The 24,469-nt window shown below is 39.7% G+C and overlaps 2 protein-coding genes across 4 annotated transcripts; one reads left to right on the top strand and one right to left on the bottom strand.

Annotated features, from left to right (window-relative positions):
• Positions 1-2,328: 2,328 nt before the first annotated feature.
• On the bottom strand, positions 2,329-6,753 carry LOC307014634 (uncharacterized protein). 2 transcript variants are annotated; one of them, XM_079642683.1, is made up of 3 exons: positions 5,774-6,695; positions 5,172-5,410; positions 2,329-4,784 (listed from the first exon to the last, which is right to left on the bottom strand). In XM_079642683.1, the coding sequence occupies exons 1-3, from the start codon at positions 5,845-5,847 to the stop codon at positions 4,660-4,662; spliced, it is 438 nt and encodes a 145-aa protein (XP_079498809.1). In that variant the 5' UTR covers positions 5,848-6,695; the 3' UTR covers positions 2,329-4,659. The 2 variants fall into 2 exon arrangements, 1 of the variants encoding a protein (XP_079498809.1); XR_013801267.1 differs by lacking the exon at positions 5,172-5,410 and having other exon boundaries at positions 5,774-6,753.
• Positions 6,754-6,904: 151 nt separating this feature from the next.
• Positions 6,905-19,791, top strand: slc25a39 (solute carrier family 25 member 39). Of its 2 annotated transcripts, XM_079642680.1 has the most exons (12): positions 6,910-7,101; positions 8,568-8,673; positions 11,155-11,214; positions 11,382-11,432; positions 15,145-15,254; positions 15,338-15,405; positions 16,081-16,205; positions 16,292-16,465; positions 17,908-18,017; positions 18,193-18,274; positions 18,362-18,442; positions 18,656-19,791. In XM_079642680.1, exons 2-12 carry the CDS (start codon positions 8,577-8,579, stop codon positions 18,772-18,774), a joined length of 1,077 nt encoding a protein of 358 aa, XP_079498806.1. In that variant the 5' UTR covers positions 6,910-7,101; positions 8,568-8,576; the 3' UTR covers positions 18,775-19,791. The 2 variants fall into 2 exon arrangements, with proteins under 2 accessions (XP_079498807.1, XP_079498806.1); XM_079642681.1 differs by lacking the exon at positions 11,382-11,432 and having other exon boundaries at positions 6,905-7,101.
• The last annotated feature ends 4,678 nt before the right edge of the window (positions 19,792-24,469 follow it).

The raw sequence follows: 24,469 nt of genomic DNA, 5'->3' as shown, positions 1-24,469 counted from the left end.
AGGCTGTTTGGAGTATTTTCACTGAAGTTATGAGGAAACCGTGTTTCAAGGCGAGCATTGTGTTGCCATGGCAACGGCATTTGAAGAAATCTCAAAACTTTCCTGTAGATATCTTCACGGCTGGACTGCACACTGCTATCTGAAGTCTGCTGCTCTGAGCATGTCAGTTGGAGGGATGACATCATCTTGTTCCATTACACAGGTGTTTATAGTTGAGATCAAAGGCTTCATTGTTCTGAATGAGAGATAAACCTCTTAAATGTGAACGTTTTGTGGAAGAACCGTAACAGATATCTGTGAAATTTCAAAACGTGAAGCATGTCAAGGAAGTTGAGTATCTGAAGTGTAATTTTTGTGTAGTTTCGGGTTAATAATGTGGCCTTTTTGGCAGTTTAACTAAAGGTGTGCGGCTGCTGCTGTGAGGAAATATCTGCCTGAAATTCAAATGGGGTTTAAAGGAGGAATGTTGAACGTTTTTGTCACTTCATGCCCTCAAGAGGCACTTTGTTTAATTATTTTTTGCTTAATTATTTGTCATTTTTCAAGCTACGAGATGTTTTCCTACGTTTGTCATGATAAATTATGTCTCAGGAATGTAGGGTTTGGGTATTATGGCAGCTTAAAAAAAAATATGAATGCGAATTTCAAGCTGTCCTCCACTCTAGCTGTGACATCACACACTCTAGTTAATGTTAAAATGTGAAGAAAACCTCTAAAACAAGGTCTGAACAATGTTTAATATCTCTAAAGGTAAGAATCAAATGTAAAAGTTGTGTTACACGAACAATGTCAGAAAGATGTGTAACATTTTAAAGTTAGAATGAGGTTTCTGAGTGAAAGTATGAATGAACAGTTAGCAGTTGAAGTCGCATGAAGATTTGTTGAAGTTGAAGAATTTCTTCATTGACTTGAATGTTAAAAATGTGAGGTATTATGGAATGTATCTCTGGAATTATGAAAGTCATGAATGAGAAAAGTAATAACCATCGATTCCCGACAGAGCTGAACGTTTTGATGTTTGAACTGAGTTTTTGCGATGTTCAATGCGGGAGGAGAAGCGCGGCAAAATAAGTCGGCGGAATAATAAACTTTTCGTGCGTAGAATAACAGTTAGTTGGAATGCTGTTAACAGCATTCCCACTAAATAAAAGCGTTTTGTGTAGTAGTAACACCAATGACGTAATTTTGGGTGACTGACATTTATTTGATATTATTAATAAGAATTTGCGTTTTTTTTAATACCATTTCAGTGTTATATTTAATGCTTGTAATATTATGTAAATATAAATTTGATTTATTTATTGAAAAAAAATCTTTTAAATTGAAACTATAGACCCTTTTACAGCCGACGTCATCAAAAAGTTGCATGTGGGCAACGGAAGTGGTGTTGTTTTCAAGCAGTTCTGAATGACAAAGACGAGGTAGCAACTGGTTAGCAAGCATTTACAAACTGTACCCAGCATCAACATGTCTGGTTGTTGCGTATACGGTTGTACGAATCGCTATTCCACCGGCGGACTAAAGTTTTATAGGATTCCGAGAGGACCACGACCATTTCAGAGCAACCGGCGGCGTCTGTGGCTGCAGGCGATTAAACGTGTGGACTGGAATGAGGACATAATCAAAAATGCTCGCGTCTGCAGCGCCCACTTTATATCAGGTAATGAGGTTATCTAGCCTACTCTTGGATTTTACGGGAGAGCCTTGTTTACATTAGTGATTGTCTGTATGATGTAGAATAATAATCAAATGCAGCTAAAGTTTGATAAGCTGGCGTTAGATTTGCCTAGTAGCTTGCTAGGCTAAACAAACGTGTTTGTGTTTTATTTTTGCAGGCGAGGCATCATTGGACTCTAGTAGTCCTGATTTTGTGCCATCTGTGTTCATGTACACAAAACACTGCTCCAATTGCTATGTATGTCTGTGTGTGACGTGTACACTGGCCCCTGGATGGATCAAATGCAGAGGAAAAAATCTCCCCCTGGGATCGATAATGTATCTTCTCTTCTGTCATGGAAAAGTTTTGAAAATTCATTGGTAAAAATGTGTGAGAACCCCTGAATTGTAAACTTGTTTGCATTGGTTGCAGCACATGCTAATTTTTCACTTTTCTATATTTAAGCTGAAGAGGATATCCCAGTTCCAAAGAGAGAGTAAGATGATCTGAACCTGATATACAGTCAACTTCAGGAGGAATATGTCAACCTGCGACAGGAGTTTGACACAATACGAGCAGAAAATGTAAAGCTGAAAGAGGAGCTGCAAAAATCTACATTCTCCTACACCACTGTTAAGTGCAACATTGGACAATTGATTTTTCTCACAGGACTGACCTCTGTGGTCTTTGAGTGGCTGATTACAAAAATGATGGGCAGCGTAGAAAGAATTCACAACAAACTTACAGTAGAGGACCACCTATTGATTATATTGATGAAATTAAGGTTGGGCCTATGTAATACTGACTTGGCTTATAGATTTCAGGTATCAAAAACCACCTTATCAAATATTTTGCGGAGCTGGGTCCCTGCTATGGCCTTGGTCCTCGCGCCACTCATTAAATGGCCAAGTAAGGGTGCAGTACTTAAAAATATGCCAAAAATTTTCAAGCGCAACTTTAGAAGATGCCGGTGCATAATAGATTGCACAGAAATGTTTATAGCTAGACCCAGTAATCTGACTTCCAGGGCCCAGACATGGTCAAACTATAAACACAACAACACCATTAAATATTTGATAAGCATCACTCCAGCTGGTGCAATTTCCTTTCTGTCTCCTGGGTGCGGTGGACGGGTTTCAGACAAGCAGATCACTAAGGAGTCAGGTTTCCTCAAACTTTTGGAGCCTAGGGAAGAGGTTTTAGCAGACAGAGGATTTCTCATCAGAGATGAGCTTGCGGCCTATGGTGCAACCCTTCGTATCCCTCATTTCACAAAAGGAAAGAAGCAGCTTTCTGCACAGGAAGTGGACACATCTAGACAACTTTCTCGTGTGAGGATCCATGTAGAGCGAGTTATTGGTCGGTGGAAAAACTTTAAGATTTTACAAACAGTTATTCCTTTGTCGCAGGTTGACATACTAGATGATGTTGTTATTGTATGTGGTGCCCTCACAAACCTCCGTAAGAGTGTTGTTCCCAAATGAGTTACACATAACCATGTATGACTTATAAAGTGATTTTACATTTGTAAAACATGTATATAGGCCTACTTTACTTAAAACTGAATGCATTTTAATAAACCTCCCCACATTGGCTGCCACTGGTGTGTCTAATGGTCCTTTCCCCCCCAGATTATCTCAACAATTCAGAGTGCAGTATCACATTTATTTGTAATGTTGTTACTAACAGAGTTTCATTCCATTCAGGTGCCATTAAAGTGCAACTAAACATTAACAACATAAAAAGTAGGAGTATGTACAATATATTAGAATCAAACTGGTTCTGTATGTTGTAAACAGTAAATAATAATTTTAGTTCGCAAATTATCTCTATGGATACATATATAGCATTACAGAATAAAACTTAAAATATCTTGTTGCACTGAAGTGCATCTAGACACAGCTGTCAATAACAACATCAAATGTAAAGAAAAGGCTGATGATGAATTCATTGTTTCAACTGTAATGCAACTTTAACAACCAGGGAAAGACCATCCATAACCGACATCTAACACCATATCTGGTCTCCTATCACAATACAATACATTATATTGCCCACTCCTACATGAAGGCATTCAAGCCTCAACTCTCAGACATTTCCTACATAACCATGTTGCTGGCTTCCTTTTTATGTGTGCACAACTGTAGTGAATGTGGTTGTTGCATTTGACACAGATTATCATTTTACCAAAATCTGGTCTTTCACAGTATTCGCAGGCTCTCTGTGACACCAAGACAGGATCATGTCTTCTTGTCAGTAATTCAGGCAACACACTCGAGCTAAAGAACTCATGTGCTTTTGGCAAAGCCTCCTGCAGAAACTCTTCATTTCTTAGGATACGTTGCACAATGAACTTCTCCTTAGTCCACAACACAAAGTCACAGTAGCTAACACCACACACAAACATGTGAAGTTGAGTTTGATAGTAGTGCGTGTGTGAATGTTTCAAAGAGAATGACTTGTCCAGACAAAACTGCTTGTCTTCTGTACATCCTTGAAGGCTATTCCTGTATTTGTAGGGACATTTGATCTCTACCACCCCTTTGCCACAGCAGGTACATCTTGCTATCCCATCTGGCGATGATCCAAGGTGTGGCTCAGAAGGTTGCACTACTAAGCCACATGAGCTGATGCTGAAATCTGGATGGCTTTGGGACATAAATGCAGTGTAGGCTTGTCTTGCCGTTTCCTCCATGTTTTGACCCCAGAGCACAGATGGGACATTTAACTCTGTTTTGTTGTACTGCATTATACCATTTAGGTATGTTTTGCTGATCTTGTCAGTTGTGGCTGCATGGTGAAATTTGGTGCTTGTGATCCGACCAGCCCTATAGGTCTGCCACTCATTTGACCTTGACTGTTTCCGTGTCACAAATTCCAGTTTCTCACATTGTTGAGGTTGTAGTGTAGTTTTTAGTTTGTGAAATGTATCCTCACATTTCACCTTCATTTCCTGTGGTGAGAGCTCCCGGAGTGTTGCATCAAATAAAGCAGTCAAGGGCTCAGGTAAGTGGATGCTCCTCTGAATCAGTGTCAGACGATGCAGTGTCACTGTTTTCCAGGCTCGTCAGCACTGCAGCACCTGGGTTCACATCCAGCAGTTCCCGGATGTCATCATCTGTCAACACTGATAATAGAGCAACAAAAAGACACAATTAGTGTGCTGCATAATGTTCACATTTTAAGAATAATGACTGAATTATTCTAAAATCAGACCAGTTAAGCTGTAGATAACAAACAATCGAATTTCTAGAATCAGTAATCTGAAGACAAAAGGACAGACATATTCAAACTAACATAACAAATGATACTGAAACTATTCAAACTGAGCGTGTATGTTTACAAAAAGTCATGATGCCACGTTGGTCTGTAGGCCTTTTCATCTCTGCATCATCAAGTAACACCTTTCTCAGGCTACATTATGGTGTCAAGACACTGAGGAGAAATCCTGAGAATTAATTAAATGCACTATGGCAAAAGGAAACTTATCTAGGCTCTGTCAACTATTACATGCCTCTGGGTGTGATACTATTCTTCCTAGCAGATGTTGAAGCTGCTGGAAGTTGCCTGCCAAGCCTCTTTGGTTTGTGGAAGCTGATTTCCCTCAATGGAGCTGGTCTGACTTCTTTCCTGCTGATGTCTTTCCACATGCACACTCCAGAAGTAACCACTGCTTTCTCTGTCCTTCCCATCCTAACATAGAGCTCAACTTTGAATAATATTGCAGCTGCATGGCTGCAGCATGACCCAAGCCTGAAATTTCACAAAATCATAATAAATATACTGGGCTTGAAAGTAACATTTGCTCTCAGACAAATCTCGGCTCTGGCTATGAAGTAGGTAAACATCTAACTTACTAGACATGTGAGTATCCTAAGCTTAATCAGGTTTTGAATGTAACTGAATGATATTGGCTGCTGACATTTTGAACCCTGTTGTCACTGTGTTGTTGTTCATGAACATGTTAGTTTCAAACCCTGGTTATGATGAGAAAGTTACAGGGCAAGACATACGATTTTTGATATGGAAAGGAGAGTAATAGCCAGCTGAAAGGACAGTAACACACCCCTGAACTGTTACCTACAAGCCCACAACACCAAATAATAGGCTACTTACCCCGCCATACAGGTGCAATTCGCTGTGAGGACGTAGTTTTCTCGTTGGTTGATTATGACCCAAGCCTCATACATCGTTGTCTTGTGTCCTTGTCTTTGACTAGGGAGAATTTCTGATCTCAAAATACAAAACTCTGAGTCTATGTCATGGTATTTGACGTTCTGTACATGACCACAGACAACGTATTCGTAAGCATCCACTGACTTATAGGCTCGTAATTTCTCTCTGGTGTACACGCTCGGTTTCTCAATTAAATAGGTATATATCTAGCCACTGTATATTCGGCCACTTGCTAACGTCTTCAACCCACTCATCAATAGAACACGGATCTGGAAGTCGGACACCATTTGTCAAAGTCAACTTGTTAAGGTAACATTCACGATCTTTAATTGATAATCCCCTTGCGTAGCTTGACAAGCTGTTTATCTCTGCCATCCTTCTGTTGCCACAATGCGCGCGCATACGTTCTACGTCGTCATTGTGTACAAACACAAAAAGGGTCTATATAGGCTCCACTTCCATGTATGATCATAGTGATAAAACCATTTTTTATTTATTTTGTATTTAGTACCATCGCAAAGACAATCTATATTTATTCAACATAATGAATGTGAGTATTAGGTCGACGTCATGTATTTTGGTGTCTGCAAAAGTAAGTGACAGTACTTCCACCTTTTCTGTAGAATGACTCTGTACTGTAGGACATACATAACTTATATTAATACAAAAAAAAGGATAGTATTTACATAAAACAGTTCATCTATAGTCATTATGTCCAAAACTGTTATGCCCTGAATCCAATACTTCGCATCTTGTAGCCAAGTACTTACATGTAGTAGCCTATGGTACACACTGTAGGCCTACTGGTACACAGTCAATACAACAAATCGTGAACTCCAGTCCCGAGTATTTATGCAATATGTTGCACTTATGGTTGCACTCGGTATTAAGCGTTAACCAAACTTGTTTACATGCGGTAGTGGACATGTTGTGACATATCCACCAGGCGGCGGCAGAGCTACAGCACGGGAGGGGGTGGGGCCCAACGAACCGGACATGTTACCGCAGATCTCCACAAAGCGCGGATGGGTGTCTCTTCAGCACTATCGCTGAGTGAAGTTTTGTACAGATTAATGAAGAGTACATTTTGTCCAGTGCCCCCGCAGCGACCTAAGCCCGACTCCAAAACATGTTATCTGCAGTGGACAACCCGAATAAGTTGCAGCACGACAGAGTAGCTTAAACGTTAGCTCTTAAATGTGTCAACGTTACCCTGAAATGGACCGAGAGCCCTCTATTTCACAGACACGCTGGGAGCTACAGTAGAAGTGAGTAGCTTAATCTTACAATCCAACAACGTTGCCTGGAAAGCTAGCTAGCCACTGTTAGCTAAATGTCTCTGACACTTCGACAGTTGGCTTATGGTGGATACAAAAAGTACACAGTGTGCCATTAAAGGATTTCTCACAAACACGTTACACACAGCTAACACCAGGTCATTTAATTGATTGAGTTTCAGATTTCAATAAAAACATAGCCATCAAATGTTGTTGCGTTAACACGAGTGTCGTTAGCTAACATTGTGACGAAGCAACGCTGTGAAGGTGAAACACTCCATGCCCCAAACACATTCAGTGTCTGCCGGTCATAAAATGCACTTTATGGCTTCCGCTGCATATCAGCATAAACATCTTTCTAAACAAAACTCAGTAGTGTTGGATTTTAATTTAAACCTGGTTTATATTTAGTTAAGAAACTGTAATTCCAATTTTGTCTAATATTTATTGACATCATATTATACCCAAACATTTCCTTGATGGCAGTATTTTAGTTCATTTAGTTAACAATCAAATATATTTAGTGAAATGTTAAGTGAGGGGTTAAAAATAAAATTCTTACTATGTTTTAAATGTAGTAGTAGTAGTAGTACCTATTTTAAATGTTATCATTTCAGGTTTTGATTGTAAAAATAGTTTTGACTTTATGAGACTTTTAGAGACATTTTTTGTTTAGTTTTTTTAATGCAAAACCCTCAGGGCCAAGTGACTGTCATATTTAAATGTAAATACATCAATAACTACTATAGGTAAAGGAGGACACATGGCAACAAGACACGCAGGAAACACTAAAGAAAGTGTCACTGTTTTCTGTAAAATATTATCTTAAACATTGTGGCTGCTTGTTATGGATTTGTTAACCCTGTTTATGATTTGAACAAAAACACTTATTCAAACTAAGACATTACTTCCATGAAGACATTTCCAAGTTGACTTTAACTTGCTTTGTTCCATTTCAGTATTTAATGTTAAATATGTATTTATATGCTACAACCCATTCCCTCAAAAAGCGAGGTGAGGCTCTCACTGTCTGCTTGGTGCATGCACGGTGTAGATAAGCTATCATAATGTGTCAATGACCACAATATAACAACTACGCCTAGTCATCTTACATTAACATATGTCTGACTCTATTACAGTGTAATATTATGCAATTTCTTTGAAGGAGGACATTTTGGTTAACTTTGTTGAATAACTTTTTTTAATGTGACATGTGTTGCCAATACACTGACTTGTATCATTTTAGGAGCCTTTCACATTGGTTAGGTTAGGTTTGGTTAGGTTTCTGAAGCTGCAGGACAACCATTATTTATTTCGTTTTTGTACATATCAATGAGAAATAGACCCCTGGCTACAAGAGTTCCACATGGTTTAAAAAAACAGCTCTGTGAAGGTTAGTTAGAGAACAAAGTGTTCCTACTGTGAGGGTTTATTTTTGATTCTCTTTGGTCTGACAGGTGGGCAGGATGGGGGAGCGGGCGGTCAGCGGCTCTGTGGCTGCCATCTCTCCGGTGCAGCAGATGCTGGCTTCTGGCACTGGAGCCCTCCTCACATCTATTTTTGGTGAGATAATGGAAACAAAAGCTAGGAAAAGCAGCTTATGTCTGTATGTTTATAAATGTAGTCTTTTACAATACCTTTATTTTCGTCAGAGTCTTACACAAAGTTAAAGCTACAGTCAAATAGAGAAGTCCTTTAAAAGGGCTTAACAGTCGGTATAGTTGCTGATCAGTCAAGAAGAAGGAAAACAAATATTCTCATAATTGTTCAAACCTATTTTTTCATGCAATAATTAGACCCTCCAGAAAAACGCGGGCAAAAATCCTTGATTATGCGGGCTAAATTCCTTGATTATGCGGGCTAAAATCCTTGATTATGCGATTAAACATGCGGGGTTTTTATGTGATTTTATGCGGTGAAATTGCGGGAAGTTGCGAAATATGCGGAAAGTTGCGAAATATGCGGGAAAAAATAATCACTTTTTTAAAATATTGGGCTGTCTTATTTATTCTCTCACACACAACCTACCACTAACGTTAAACCCCTTTACTATTAAATTAAACAAATTCAATGTTTATTTATTGTAAAAGCAATTGGGCTATTTTAATCTCTCACACACACACACACACACACACACACACCCCCCCCCCACCACACACACTTCTCCGCCTCATTCTGTTTTCATTTACTCGTTCGTTATCTGACCAGCTTCAATCTTGTAGGCTACTCACTTCGTTTCTTGTAGCCCTCGAAAGGGTTTTGGAGGTTGATGCCTCGCTGAACGTGAGTTGTTTGGCTTTCTTGTCCGCAGTAGCAGAAAGCCTTTTCGAATGTTTGAATGAATGAAAGTGGGTCGTCACCGTCGATTTTCTCTTATGCTCCAACACACAGTTGCACGGGGTGCAGAATAGTTTCCCCTAACTTTTTGCCCGGTCTTTAGTAGAAATGTTCGTCGGTAAATGAGATGGATTAGATTTTTTCATCTTGGTGTTTTCTCTATCGTGTGAGCTCCACACGTTCACTCTATACAGTGTTGTTTACATTCTGTGATGCGCTAGCTGATGACGTCACGTCAAGACGAGTTAACTTTTTTCCCCCTCAACTTTGTTTGGAAAAATGCGGGGATTATGCGGCCTTTTGATAAATATGCGGCCTTTTAAAAATCTGCGCCATTTTGCTGATTATGCGGTAAATTCTGCAATCGCAGAATCGCGTTTTTCTGGAGGGTCTAAATAATGGCAGAAGATGCTGTTTTCAGCCCTTCTAATGTAGGGATTTCATGTTTTATATCGTACTAAACCTAATATATTTGTGTTTTGGCCTGAACAAATGAATGTAATGACTTAATCTTCTGACATACCATTAATCTAGAAAACTCAAGAGTAATCAGTATGACAATTTAAATAAATTGCTGCCATTTACTTTAAAAGTCCCATGTCATGCTTTTCTGGTTATTATCTGTCCCCTTGTGTTATGAAGCTTTTTCTACATGTAAACGGTCTGCAGAGTCACAAACCCTCAAAGTACACCCTGTAGCGAGTAAAACTAACACAGAAAAGACCTGTCTATGCTGCCCCAGAACGCCTTTTTCCATTTCTTTCTTCCGGGAACCAAGTGATGTAACGACGATCCAAATGGACCAATCCGAGGAGCTCCACACACACACACACACACACACACACACACACACACACCCACACACCCACACCCACACACACACACACACACACACACACACACACACACACACACACACACACACACACACACACACACACACACACAGAGAGCCAGCCAGCCTTATTTTTCTCAGCTGCAGCTCCGCGGATTTCTCAGCCTGAGACAGCGGGACACGGCAAGGCCCGGTCCGAGCGCACAGACAGACCCACAGCTGTGTGTGTGTGCTCCGGCCGAGCTCGGGCCGGGCCTTGCGTGACCCCACGCAGAAACCTGGAAACAACCCCAGTAATCCAGCTCACACTGTCCGCTCAGCAGCGAGCCCTGCAACGTCCCGCCGACACGGCACCCAGACCCCACGCAGCATTCTCATCTGTTTGTCATTACTGGTGTCATTTTTTGGTTGCTAACAAACGCCATTGTAACACGTAATCACTGATGTTCCGCTGTAACGGTGGTGGACCAATCAGAGCACAGTGGGCTCACAGGGAGGGGGGTGCAGGAGCTCCAGCAAGCTGTTTAGGACAGTGATACGAACAGAGATGCTGTATGAGAAACCAATGTGATTTTGGAAAATTGCACAATGTAAATCTATTCTAGTAGACCTCAACAATGGAATTATGATCAGTAGAAATGGCCATGACATGGGACCTTTAAGTATTCACTCCCTTCATGAAGTATTATAATAATAATAATAATAATAATAATATTCAATGTTAGTATAAACTGTATGAGTGAGGTGTTAATTTAACTGTGTGGCCATTTTGAAGGCTGGATAACCTCATTTTAGCTCGGTGTCCCTGTGAAGTGAAAACTGAGTGCATCGCTGTGTATAATAATTCAATCTGTCAATGTATTTGCTTATAGTCACGCCGCTGGACGTTGTGAAGATCAGGCTGCAGGCTCAGCAAACACCGTTTCACCAAGGTAGGACAAGGCGCTTGTCTTCTTCTGTGGTTTTAGATCATAAACTAAGTTAATGAAAAACTGACTCTGCTGTTAATAGCTGTGTCTGAGTGCCCTGTGTATCTCAATGCTTTACTGACACCTGTCCTTTTTGTCTTCTGTGTCCTGCTTTTTGCTTTGATTCGTAGCTTTAGCCCGTCAATCTTCTTCATGGGGGGGCATCATTCGCACATCCAAGTGTAAGTATCTGACCCGCCGTCGCTGCATGCCATATCTTAAAAAAGACTAAGAAAACCCGTAGGCCCAGTCCAGCTTTCTGTGTTGGCACCTGCTCAGCTAACAAGCGACTCTTGCCAATGAAAATAAAGCTTTTTTGCAAATAGATTCACATGTTAGTCAGCTTTGGTTCACTTCTCTACATTATGGTAGCGTTTAGAATCATGAAACAACACTGAAAAGGTTCCAGCAACAATGTACAAGAAATTCAACCTGACCTGTGAAGTAGATTTCTTTAACTCCTGCTAACTAATGATCCTGCCGTAGTAAATATTAATTGGGTTTTTTCCGAGTTCCTCAAATGTTACGCCAATATTTAGGCAATGACAATAATAGTATCTTCTGAGCAACTCTGTGCTCATTGGTATTTCATGTGTTTTTTATCACTCTTCGCTTTAATTCACCACATCTAATCAAACTTCATATGCATAAAGTTCTAATGGTTTTTAATTCAAGCAGTTCTCTGATGATTGCAGTGAAAGCTGTTGACAAGAAGTTATTGTAGGCTTTGCTTATATTTCTTTTGAACTCCTTTGACTGCAGTGTGCGAAAAAGTATACGTCCCACCGTCCGGGACGTGTTATTTACAATATCGGACAAGTAGATCTTTCAATTGAGCTGTTTGGCTGATGCAGAGCGGAGTGCACGTGCTGGGGTGTACGGTTTAACCCTGTCCTGGATGTAGGAAGGGCCAGATCCATTCGCAGCATGGTACGCAAGTACCAGTGTCTTGAAGTGGATTCGAGCAGTTACTGGAAGCCAGTGAAGGGAGCGGAGGAGCGGCGTGGTGTGGGAGAATTTTGGAAGGTTGAAGACCAGACGAGCCGCTGCATTCTGGATGAGCTGCAGAGGTCGGATGGCACATGCAGGTAGACCAGCCAGGAGGGAGTTGCAGTAGTCTAGGCGTGAGATAACGAGAGCCTGGACCAGAACCTGCGCTGATTTCTGGGTCAGCTGGGGACGTATCCTCCTGATGTTGTAAAGCGTGTATCTGCAGCAGCGGGTTGTAGCAGCAATGTTTGCAGTGAAGTAGGGCTGGGCGATATATCGAGTTTACACGATACATCGTGGATTGCACTACATGCAATGTCGTAAATGACCACATCGTGAACATCGAGTTTTATGTTGTCAAATCAATTTCCCGCCGCGGCCAAAATGAGCTTTCCTTTCTCCTTCATAGACACAGTAACACACGCAGGCACACACGCAGGCCCCGTCGAACTTGCACACAAACATTACACACATGCATTATACACACACATTATAAATGGCCCGCTGGCTCGGAAGCACTATTTAGACACCCCGGGCCAGCATAACGTACTTTCCAATTGCCCGCTCGGGCCACAAAAAATATTGCTTAAAAAAAATAAAATTGTCCTGTGGTATAGGTATTTTGACAAGCAATGTTGTTAAATTATTTCGTTTATTAACGCTACAACATAGCGTTTCGTGTGGCGGTTGTCGTTGTTGGGTGAAAAGCAAACAGCTGTTTGCTGCGGAGCCAGCGAGAGCAGGCTCCCGTTTGCCCGTGAGCGCCGGGCAAAAAACTATCTTCAAATAAAATAAAGTCACCGGAGGAGTTAAAGGAGAGTGACAGGTAGCATGAGAAGAAGAGGGAGAGAAAGTTTCAGCCAGCTTGATTGACGGAGTTGGCTTCTAGTGGTGCAGTGACGCATCCTAAAACCCTTTTATAATCTATCGATTAGATTTATGATTAGAAAATTATAAAAGTAGGGTAGACATGTGGATATTATCCGGCTGAACAAAACGTGCATTTATCAAACAGGTTTGTTTTCCACAGACCTTATTTCCAGCTATTTTCCAAAACCCTGTGGAGAAATCCCATTGCTTTTTTGTCGAAGGAACCAGCAGCTTACTTGCTGGTTTTATGACGCGTCACTGCACCTCTCAATATGATGCTAAACAAGGTCTTCTGTCGGCTCTGTACATCAATGCCGACCTATGCTGACTGAAGTAAGTGAAGAGTAGAAAAATATAAAAGGTATTGGCTATAGGGAAATGTCCCAGCAGTTTAGGAGAATGAAGGTTCTAATCTAATCTAATACATAGCCATTACATGTCTAACTCCTGAAGCGCATTATAATAATAATAATAATAATACTACTCACAATAATAGCAGACATTTTTGAACAATGACCACAATATCATTATTTTAATAAACCAAATATGAACAATTGAGAAAAATGAGGAAGAACTGATGATTCAAATCTTGTAGTACAATTAGTAATGTAGTTAGTGCGGAAATTACTATTGCAACAAATGTGTTAATTTTCTTCATTATTAGTCGATTTTTTTTAATGCAGACATATGTTGCAGGGACTAGTAGAATCATCATATTGGCGTGACTGTAAACATCAAGGGGTTAAATTAAAAAAATGTATGTGTTTTAGAGGACATTTCAGAATATCGCGATATATATCGTATATCGCGATATAGTCAGTAAATATTGCGATATCATTTAGAGACCATATCGCCCAGCCCTATAGTGAAGGACAGTTTGTTATCTAGGGTCACACCTAGATTCCTTGCAGTCTGAGTCGGGGAAACAGCAGAGGTGCCGATGTTGATTGTTAGGTCAAGAGTGGGACAATCTTTTCCCGGAAGGAAAAGCAGTTGGTCTTGTCAAGGTTGAGCTTGAGGTGATGAGCAGACATCCACCGAGAGATGTCTGCTAGGCAAGCAGAGATGCGTGCGACGACCTGGGTCTCTGAGCGGGGAAAGGACAGAATTAGTTGGGTGTCGTCAGCGTAGCAGTGGTATGAAAAACCATGAGGGCTAATGACAGACCCGAGCGAGTTTGTGTACAAGGAGAAGAGAAGGGGACCAAGAACAGAGCCCTGAGGGACCCCTGTAGTTAATTGACAAGGGTCGGACTCGGACCCTCTCCAAGTAACCCTGTAGGTGCGGTCTTTGAGGTATGAGGTGAGGAGGGAAAGTTATTGAAATGAAAATACTATTTATTTACTTTTACAAACAGTGAGCAGCTGGGCAGCTGCAGCATGTGTATTGCAGGACATGTGTAAGCGTGCAAGCGTCTTTGAGTTGTAGAAAAGTGCTAGGCCTATAGGCTATAAATATTACTATTATTATTATTAGGCCTATGTGTTGGACATGTGTGGTTGGACTCTGTCTCACAGGCAGGTTGCAGTGTAACATCAGAGGAGACTGGGCCAATTGTACATTCTCAAACTGCACCACTTAGAACTAACAAAACAATGCAGAGATTATGTTTATATAATTGTATTCAATAACCGTAAGAAATTAAACAGTATGAAGTGATTTGTAAATAGGAATACAGATTTGACTTAATTTTTTCATAAATATATTTTTCTCCCAGTTTGTCATGGGACTTATTTTTACCCTCTCAAAGAACCGGAATCGAAAACCGAAAATAACTGGAATCGAAAAGCAGAACCGGAATCGTTAAAATCCAAACGATACCCAACCCTATGTGTGATGCAGTAAAATCTTAACGCTCACTTATGTAAAATACGATGGCAAAGAAGAAGATTCCATTGGCCCCAATTTGTGTCCATTCTGGACAAGTGAAAAATGTATTCGGACAAGTAAATTGCCAAACTCACTTGTCCATGGACAAGTACGCTCTAAAAACTTGTTCTCACACTGCACCCCTGTGGGTTTTCTGTCTCTCAGGGAAATGCTTCATGTATTGTAACGGGCTGATGGATCACGTCTATGTGTGTCAGACTGGAACCAGTTGCACCAGCTGGTACAAAACACCAACCCATTTCAGTGGGACGCTTGTGAGTATTAGTGCATCAGCAGCTTGGTTTTGCCTCTATCTTGTTGCAAAAAACATTTGTAAGTATGTTTGTTTATTCCATAGGATGCCTTTGTGAAGATAACTCGGCACGAAGGTTTCAGATCTTTGTGGAGTGGACTGCCACCAACACTGTGAGTTTCTAATCTTTCATTGAATTACAAAAACACAATTAGTTAAGAATAAATGTGTTGAAAAATACATTTTTGTTTTGGGGGGAAATTATACTGATATAAGTGGCCAATAGCATTTGTTCTTTCCTATTGAGTTTTATTTTTATTTTTACTATGGGTGAGGACAAAAGGTTTAATATATATATTTTGTATTTTCCAAATGGAAAAGCATTTAAACATATTAAAATGCTTAGAATATGAAGTCTTTAACACAGGATTATCATCACAAGTATGCACTGGCAAGTACAGCCAAATAAAAAAACACATAATGTCCTTAATCAATCTTAAGTCCATCCATGTGAATGAATCTCCAATGAAGTACATGTTACTGTAGACAAACAGTAGTGCAAGAAGTATGAATAACTTCTAATTAAAGACTAAAACAATAATAGAAAATACTTTAAAATGTAAAAGTCCCATATTTAAATGTATTTAGCATTTTACTGTTGGGTAGTTCAATCTATAGCAACGCATCTTATTCTAAGGTCATCATGTGCTTGTAGTGCTACTGTCCTACGTCCACTGTATCAATAAAAAGTGGACTTTTCAGGAGCTCTTTTTAATATTTCCATTTTCTATTGTTATGGCATTTAATGTACAGTGCAGTCCTTCATTCATGTTCATGTTTCTGTGCAGGGTGATGGCTGTCCCTGCCACGGTCATCTACTTCACCTGCTACGACCAGCTGCGGGACTTCCTAAGATACGGCCTGGGTTTCCAGGGCAGCCACATCCCTCTTGTTGCTGGGGGTCTGGCCAGATGTATGTCCACTAAATCACACAGAGATATCCTGACTGTAGTATGTTATGTGTATCTTTGACTCCCAGTGTGTGTGTGTGTGTTGCAGTGGGGGCTGTGACGGTGATCAGCCCTCTGGAGCTGGTCAGGACCAAGATGCAGTCCCGCCAGCTGTCCTACAGCGAGCTGCGGGTGGGTATCCGCTCGGCTGTGGCTCAGGGCGGGCTGCTGTCCCTGTGGAGGGGCTGGGGACCCACCGTGCTCAGAGACGTACCCTTCTCTGGTGAGAGCAGCAACACACAACGCAATATGCTTTAATTAGACTCGAGACAGTCTTTTATATTCCTACCTGTTGACTTCAAACATGGTTGTTACAATATTGCTTCATGAAAAGTATTTTCATCAATAGAAACTTGTCAAACCTCTCCTGCAGCATATTTCACTCCTCTGCTGTTATTTGATATCTTGAGTATTTTTCATTCGACCTTTAATCAAGTCGTGTTAAAACACTCTGTTATTCTATTTAACTATTTGTATTCTTGAAAATCAGCTGGATTTCGAACCCAAAAACTACAGTTTAAAATACCAGCAGAGGGAGAGAAAGTGAAGCATTAACTTGAGCTGCTGGAGTGCTTTGAGAAGTTTGTGAGTGTTCTTTTGCCATTAAAACTACACACTTCATCTACCACCTTCTAGACTTACAGGGACTGAGTGTTTTATACTCAAATAATCAATAGTACTCAATATTTTTCTTCTTAACATACAGTATGAGATGGGAAAAGACACATCTCCGCCAGTCTTTATACTTCTTCTCCCTACCATCTATACTTAAAGTTCCGACATCCTGCATTCATTTATTATGTAACACTAGAACCGCCAGGTGTCGCTGTATACCTAAAACCGCCAACGGGTAAAATGTACCCGCTATTAGAATGCATTGATTTGCAAGGTATAATGTTATTTTATTTATCATACTAGAACACAGGGTTAACAGTGAGTTTTGATCGCACAGTGATGAAACTTATACCAATAGAATCTGTGGACTCTCAGCTTTCATATGATATATAGTGTGCAGATAGCATGAATTATAAAATATTGCTAAAAGTATTTCTCTCTCTATCTATCTATAACTAACTAACTATCTATCGATCTATCGATCTATCTATCTATCTATCTCTATCTCTCTATCTATAAGGAACCGCAGTAAACGACAGGCGTTGCGATAGCAACACGTCATGTTTATGTTTTTGAGTGAAATCAATAGCGCGAAAATCACTGCATTTTCTATAAGGTAAATATTACCCGCTGGCGCTAATGGGTATTAATGGCCATTTTTTCAATCTGACTTCATATTGACAATTTTTAACAACAGAGGGTGCTACATAACACACTTTCAGGAAAAGTCACAGACTGGGAGAGTTGAATATTTTATTGAAAAAAAGTTACATACAATCAAGAAACAGCTGCGGGTAAAATGTACCCGTTGGGGGTTCTAGTGTTAAAGACATATTCACGTACAAATTAGCCTCAAGGTAGTTTACATTCACTTTAGCACAAAACACCGTTGACCCTCAAATCAGATTAGAAATAATCCCAAAACAAACCTTTTCTTTTTTAGTGCACAAAATGGAAAAAACAACATCCTAGTTATTTTTGAGGTGTGAGATGTCTGTGGGTTAAAGCAAGAAATCAGCGTACAAACCGACGCCGTTTGTGTATTTGCAGCTTTGTACTGGTTTAACTATGAGCTGATGAAGGCTCGGCTGTGTGAACAGTCCCGGATGAATCAGGCCAACTTCTCCATCAGCTTCACTGCAGGAGCCGTCTCTGGAGCTGTGAGTACTCTCCTTTATTAGTGAGACACACCTGACCTCTGTTGCAACAAGTAAACTCAAGATGGGAGAGAAGAAGTTTCAGGTCCAGCTGTGAGCAGCGAATGCATCGTCAGGGATATATAAAGAGAATCAGGCCATTGTTTTCCTGTCCATTATATGACTGTTTCCTGTCTAGATCGCTGCGATCCTGACGCTGCCTTTTGACGTGGTGAAGACACGGAGACAAATCCAGCTGGGAGAAATAGACGCTCTGGGAGGTCTGTACTTTTATCTTCAATCATTTCAAATCAAATTGATTTATTTTTGTGTGTAGCATGTTCTAAACCGGACTTTTCCATTCTTAGTTGCCTCAAAGAGAACAACGTCCACATGGCACATAATGAAGTCAATATGGGCTGAGATGGGCTACAGGGGCCTTTTTGCAGGTACACACTTATGCTTTATAGGGCTGTAATATAACTAAGAACATGTATTCAAGTACTTTACCTAAATACAATTTCAAGGTACTTACTTTTTTCTTTATGTTTCTTCTGATTTTTCCTTTGACTTTACTATTGCTACTTTTAATCAAGTGAAATGTCAAAGCACTTCTTTCACCCCTGTATGACGTGTTGAGTAAGACTTGATCTTTTCTCCAGGTTTCATGCCCAGGGTGATCAAGGTGGCCCCGGCCTGTGCCGTCATGATAAGCTCCTATGAGTTTGGGAAGACTTTCTTCCAAAAAATGAACCTGGATCGAGAGCGACTGGGATCCTGAATGTTCCGTGTGCTGCTGGGTGACTGTTCACAGCTCGACATAAGGACAGTCGGGACAAAGTCTCTTGACGGACCCGGATTTGGTTTTGTTTGAACATAAATGAAGAGGATTCACCCACAAATCAAGGATGTCTCTCTCTCTGGAAATGAGGAAAGACTTTAATAAAACTTGACACACACTTCACATCCATGAACACAATAATAATCTTGAACAACAATCCTGAAAACTCTTGTATCACGACCTTTATGCATGGGGATTACTTCAGTAAACTTTCAAAAAGTGTTTCTTTAAATAAGAGAATGGTTGATTTTCTCTTTCTCTGTGCACAAAATTAATCTGCAGGAAATTGGGGTTAGAGGTAAATGCTTTGTGGGGAAATACAAACCCTCTTAAGGGCTGAAAGTACATCAGTACTGTTGCATTGGTCTGAGGGAAATGTTCTCATTCCCACGTTACATGGCCTGAACCAACTGCATGGTGTGTTCAACTGTTTACAGTGCAGAATCCAGATACACCCTGCATTGTCTTCACTGCATTCCTGTAGCAGTGAATCATGGTTTTAATTTGATCACTTGGAGCACTAAACAATTGTAAGACAAGTGTTGTGAAATGAAATCAGAAAGATAAGTACATGTTTGTTGAATCCAAGCCTCGTTTGTGATCTATTAACTGGAGGAAAGCGGCAGTAAATGAGACACACATCCTGATTGAAGCAAGGCTTCTTTAAATATAAAGAATTTAGCATTTCATGTTATGATTACATTGCAAGAATATATGAACAATTGAGCACAATTCTTTCTGGAACCAACACACCCAGATCCAAAATGACAAAATTTGGCAAAGACTGTTTGGTACCTGCCTCCATGTGAAATTATTTGAATATCTGTCCTACAATAAAGATTATATAAAAGCTACAACACTGGATCATAAAACAAAAAATGTATGCCTTTACCTGAAATGTGTCTCCTCTGATTTTTTTAATGAATTAAATGGAAATAAATGTTGAGACGGCTTGCATTTTATGCATTCTGTGATTTTCTCCCCAACAAGTTTGTGAATGACTATTAAGAACAATATATGTACATTAGTTATGATTAATAAACCGATAAAGGTTATAAACTCTAACATACAGAATAATACAACAATGCAAAAAATCAAACAATATTGTGCAGTTTCTCCTCAATCACTTTTCATACACAAAAAGTATAAAAACAAAACAAATACAGACCCCTCCTCCCAAGCCCTACAGACAGCGACCCATTTTTCACAACTTAGTAATTAATAAAGCCCTTACGTTACGACAGAACTCAATACACTTAATACAAAAAATAATGATTTCATTTTAAACAAAAGACATTTCTCCTTTTGTAGGCTACACATAAATATCTCAATAAATTGTTAATATTTGTTTGACCATGTCAGTGAGATGATTTGTGAGGTCAAACAATGACATCTAGTGGCTGTTGAGTTTAAGACATCTTATATTTATATATATTTAGATCTTCTCAAACTGTTTTTTAAAGATGTATGGCTTTAATAATCTGTGGTGGTTAGAACTGTGAGGCTGTTATCCAGTCCGGATTGGATTGACTGTAACCACAATGCCGGTTCATTTCTGTTACTATTTTGAGATGTTTCTACTTTAGAATTGTTTATTTCTAATCTTTTAATTTCTAATTATGTCAATGCCTTGTTTTTTTATGCTGCTGCAATGAAAACATTCCCCAATTTGTGATCATAAAGTACATCTTATCTCTTATCTTATCTTAATTTAATGTTTTTAAGGTACGGTCTTTTTATACATTCATTATGTGAAATGAAATAATGTATTTCATTGCAGGTCTCCCCTTGAAAAAGAGATCTATGATCTCAATGGGACCAATCTGGTTAAATAAAGGTTTGAAATGAAAATGAAATAATTTGATGTGTATCCCCTAATTTGCTCTGTTATCTATTTATCAGTTTGATTCAAAGATGCTTAACCATAGTTTGTAAATAGACTATTTGGGTCTAGGGGAAACATCCAACAGGGTTCTGTAATTATTTTTAATTTGTATCTTTTAACTTTTTAATTTGTTGATGCTATTATTTCTATTTCTATTTCTGAAATATATTGGACTGTTTATTTCTGTGTCTTAGTTTCTCTTATGTACATTTCCTTGTGTTTTATTATGCTGCTGCAATGCAAACATTTCCCAAATTGGGATGAATAAGTTACATATCTACAGTCTATCTATCTATCTATCTATCTATCTATCTATCTATCTATCTGTCTATGCAATAAGAAAGAAACAGTTGAACACGTCTTTTCGGCACGCAGGGAAAATACGCAACAAAGAAAGGAAATGATGAGAAGGCTAAGGATAATCGGAAGAGTTGAAGACAACATAGGATATACAGGACTGTCTCAGAAAATTAGAATATTGTGATAAAGTTCTTTATTTTCTGTAATGCAATTAAAAAAACAAAAATGTCATACATTCTGGATTCATTACAAATCAACTGAAATATTGCAAGCCTTTTATTATTTTAATATTGCTGATTATGGCATACAGCTTAAGAAAACTCAAAAATCCTATCTCAAAAAATTAGAATAGTTCCTCAGACCAAGTAAAAAAAAAAGATTTATAACAGCAAAACACAATCAAACATTTGAAAATGTCCATTAATGCACTCAGTACTTGGTTGGGAATCCTTTTGCACGGATTACTGCATCAATGCGGCGTGGCATGGAGGCAATCAGCCTGTGGCATTGCTGAGGTGTTATGGATGCCCAGGATGCTTCAATAGCGGCCTTTAGCTCATTAGCATTGTTGGGTCTGGTGTCTTTCAGCTTCTTCTTCACAATACCCCACATATTCTCTATGGGGTTCAGGTCAGGGGAATTTGCAGGCCAATCGAGGACAGTAATGCCATGGTCAGTACACCAGTTACTGGTGGTTTTGGCACTGTGGGCAGGTGCCAGATCATGCTGGAAAATGAATTCCTCATCTCCATAGAGCTTTTCAGCAGACGGAAGCATGTAGTGCTCTAAAATCTGTTGGTACACAGCTGCATTTACTCTGGGCTTGATGAAACACAGTGGACCAACACCAGCAGCTGACATGGCTCCCCAAACCATCGCTGACTGTGGGAACTTCACACTGGATTTCAAGCAACTTGGATTTTGCTCCTCTCCAGCCTTTCTCCAGACTCTGGCGCCTTGACTTCCAAATGAAATACAAAACTTGCTTTCGTCTGAAAAGAGGACTTTGGACCACTGTGCAACTGTCCAGTGCTTCTTTTCCTTAGCCCAAGTCAGACGCCTCTTCCGTTGTCTTGAGTTCAGAAGTGGCTTGACCATGGGAATACGGCTATTGTAGCCCATTTCCCGGACACGTCTGTGAACAGTGACTTTTGATACCTGGACTCCAGCTTCAGTCCACTGTCTTTGAAGCTCCCCCAAATTCTGGAAGCGACTCTTCTTCACAATGCTGTTAAGGCTGCGGTCATCTCTCTTGGTTGTGCAGCGTTTCCTGCCACATTTCCCCCTTCCAACAGACTTTTTGTGGATGTGCTTTGAAACTGCACTCTGTGAACAGCTTGCTCTTTGAGAAATTTCTTTTTGTGCCTTACCCTCCTGATGGAGGGTGTCAATGACGGTCCTCTGGACAGCAGTCAGATCAGCAGTCTTCCCCATACTTGTGATTTAGTTTACTGAACCAAGCTGAGTGTTTTTCAAGGCTCAGGAAACCCTTGCAGGTGTTTCGAGTTAATTAGACGATTCAAGTGATTCGTTGAACACCCTACTAGTATACTTTTTCATGATATTCTAATATTTAGAGATAGGATATTTGAGTTTTCTTAAGCTGTATGCCATAATCAGCAATATTAAAATAATAAAAGGCTTGCAATATTTCAGTTGATTTGTAATGAATCCAGAATGTATGACATTTTTGTTTTTTTAATTGCATTACAGAAAATAAAGAACTTTATCACAATATTCTAATTTTCTGAGACAGTCCTGTATATATTAGAATGTGGAGAAAGCATCAAGGGGAGGGAAATCATATTCGGTTTCCTAATTTAGGAAAAAATCAGCTCCTAAATTCTAACCCTATCTCCTATTCCTTGACCTCTGAGTGAAACGTCACGGGGTTAAGGGATAGTGGATAGGAGAATTCAAAAAGACTTAGGAGAAGAGACTGCGGTACTTTAGAGAATCCGAATGCACTTTCACTATCTGACGTGTTTATGATGCGCCAGCGGACGTCATTGTGTGCGTCTGCTGCTGTGGTGAAACTATGGAAACTACAGTGTTCTATACAACGGACTACATGGATGTTTAATAAGAACGAGGGACTCATCTAGAGACTCTGCACCGTATTATAAACGTTAGTCCTTAACACCTATCACTGTGTACTACACAGTGATAGGTGTTAAGGACTAATGTTTATAAAGATGTTTGAATGGTGATGTACACAGTGTGTACATCACCATTCAAACATCTTTTAAAAGTTGAACAAACCCCACACAGCTCAGTGAAATGTTGACTTTATTTGATCATTTCAGTAAAAACTAACGTTCATATTTCTCTTTTTGATTATAATACTGATGAACGTTCAAAACAAAGCACTTTGGCAACTTACCACATACGTTTTAAAATGCTTAATAAGCACCGTAACTTTCATGATATAATTTCTCCGTCATAATCGTTTGTTTCAGTGAACGGCCGACTGTTGTGTGACGCAAATGCTGCGGCTGCAAGGCATTGTGGGGCTGCATTTTCTCATCTCCTTTCGGTAAGGGAGGTCCAGTGGTTCCTAAGCTAAAGGAGGTTATACACAAGTTATTGAGCCGTTTCCGCTCTACATCCTGAACTCCTCCCTTCGATGCAATGCACTTCCGTTTTGGCGGACTGGGTTTGTTTTGCTAGCTAGCTCCGTTGTGCCGACAAAGCACTGATATCGCAGAGACAAAGAGGATATAACAATTACAACATGAAGAAAAGTGGTTCGGGAACTACGTGTGCGGTAGTTGGTTGCAATCACTCGAGAAAGCACCTGAACGAGTGGTTAGATAGAGAGTGCTACGACCACAAACCAGCACCCAGCACCCAGCCATGTTGTTCATTAAATACAGATAAACACAACAAATACTGCATGCATTGTATTTTTTAATATTATATATGAATATTTTCATAGTGATGTAATTGTGTGGGCTGCTTTTATATTTTAATTTGTAATACCTGTTAGGATTAAACATGTGATCTTTCTTGTTGAAGCCATTTCTTTAGTTTCCTCTCAACAATTAATTAATTCAGTGTTATTTATGTACAGTATGAGCTTAATATGAATGATGAACTGTGTTAAAAGAAATTGTAGCACTCTAAGGAACATATGAAATGCAATAATGCAATAACAGTGCAATAATGAAATTAAATTACATCAAACTTTATTTTCACTCAAACAGTACAGGCACATATGATATATTGCACAGCATAAAGAGATCATGTAAATTGTGCATTATGTAAACAACAGACAACTGTTGGCTCCTGTGGGCATGACCTAAATAAGGCAGTTTATTTTGGTTTTAAAATGCTGAGATATTTACTGCAGAACTGTAACCTTCCCTCAACAAAATCGTCAACAATTTTCGGGAGCATGTGGGCAAAGTAGAATGTGCGCAGCCTTATGATATGCCTTCAGACTGTCCA

Source organism: Notothenia rossii (assembly GCF_949606895.1).
Source record: "Notothenia rossii genome assembly, chromosome: 8".
In the NCBI taxonomy this organism is placed as follows: domain Eukaryota; kingdom Metazoa; phylum Chordata; class Actinopteri; order Perciformes; family Nototheniidae; genus Notothenia; species Notothenia rossii.
This window is presented reverse-complemented; position numbering and strand designations above follow the sequence as displayed.

What these genes read in the sequence shown, in the direction of transcription:
- LOC307014634 (XM_079642683.1), bottom strand. Translation starts at nt 5,847, where the DNA reads ATGTATGAGGCTTGGGTCATAATCAACCAACGAGAAAACTACGTCCTC. An exon ending in AATTGCACCTGTATGGCGGG is followed by an intron (nt 5,411 to 5,773) that starts GTAAGTAGCCTA and finishes GTGAAATTTCAG; the next exon opens with GCTTGGGTCATGCTGCAGCC. An exon ending in GAATAGTATCACACCCAGAG is followed by an intron (nt 4,785 to 5,171) that starts GCATGTAATAGT and finishes CTCTATTATCAG; the next exon opens with TGTTGACAGATGATGACATC.
- slc25a39 (XM_079642680.1), top strand. Translation starts at nt 8,577, where the DNA reads ATGGGGGAGCGGGCGGTCAGCGGCTCTGTGGCTGCCATCTCTCCGGTG. An exon ending in CAGAGACGTACCCTTCTCTG is followed by an intron (nt 16,466 to 17,907) that starts GTGAGAGCAGCA and finishes GTGTATTTGCAG; the next exon opens with CTTTGTACTGGTTTAACTAT. An exon ending in AGAAATAGACGCTCTGGGAG is followed by an intron (nt 18,275 to 18,361) that starts GTCTGTACTTTT and finishes TTCCATTCTTAG; the next exon opens with TTGCCTCAAAGAGAACAACG.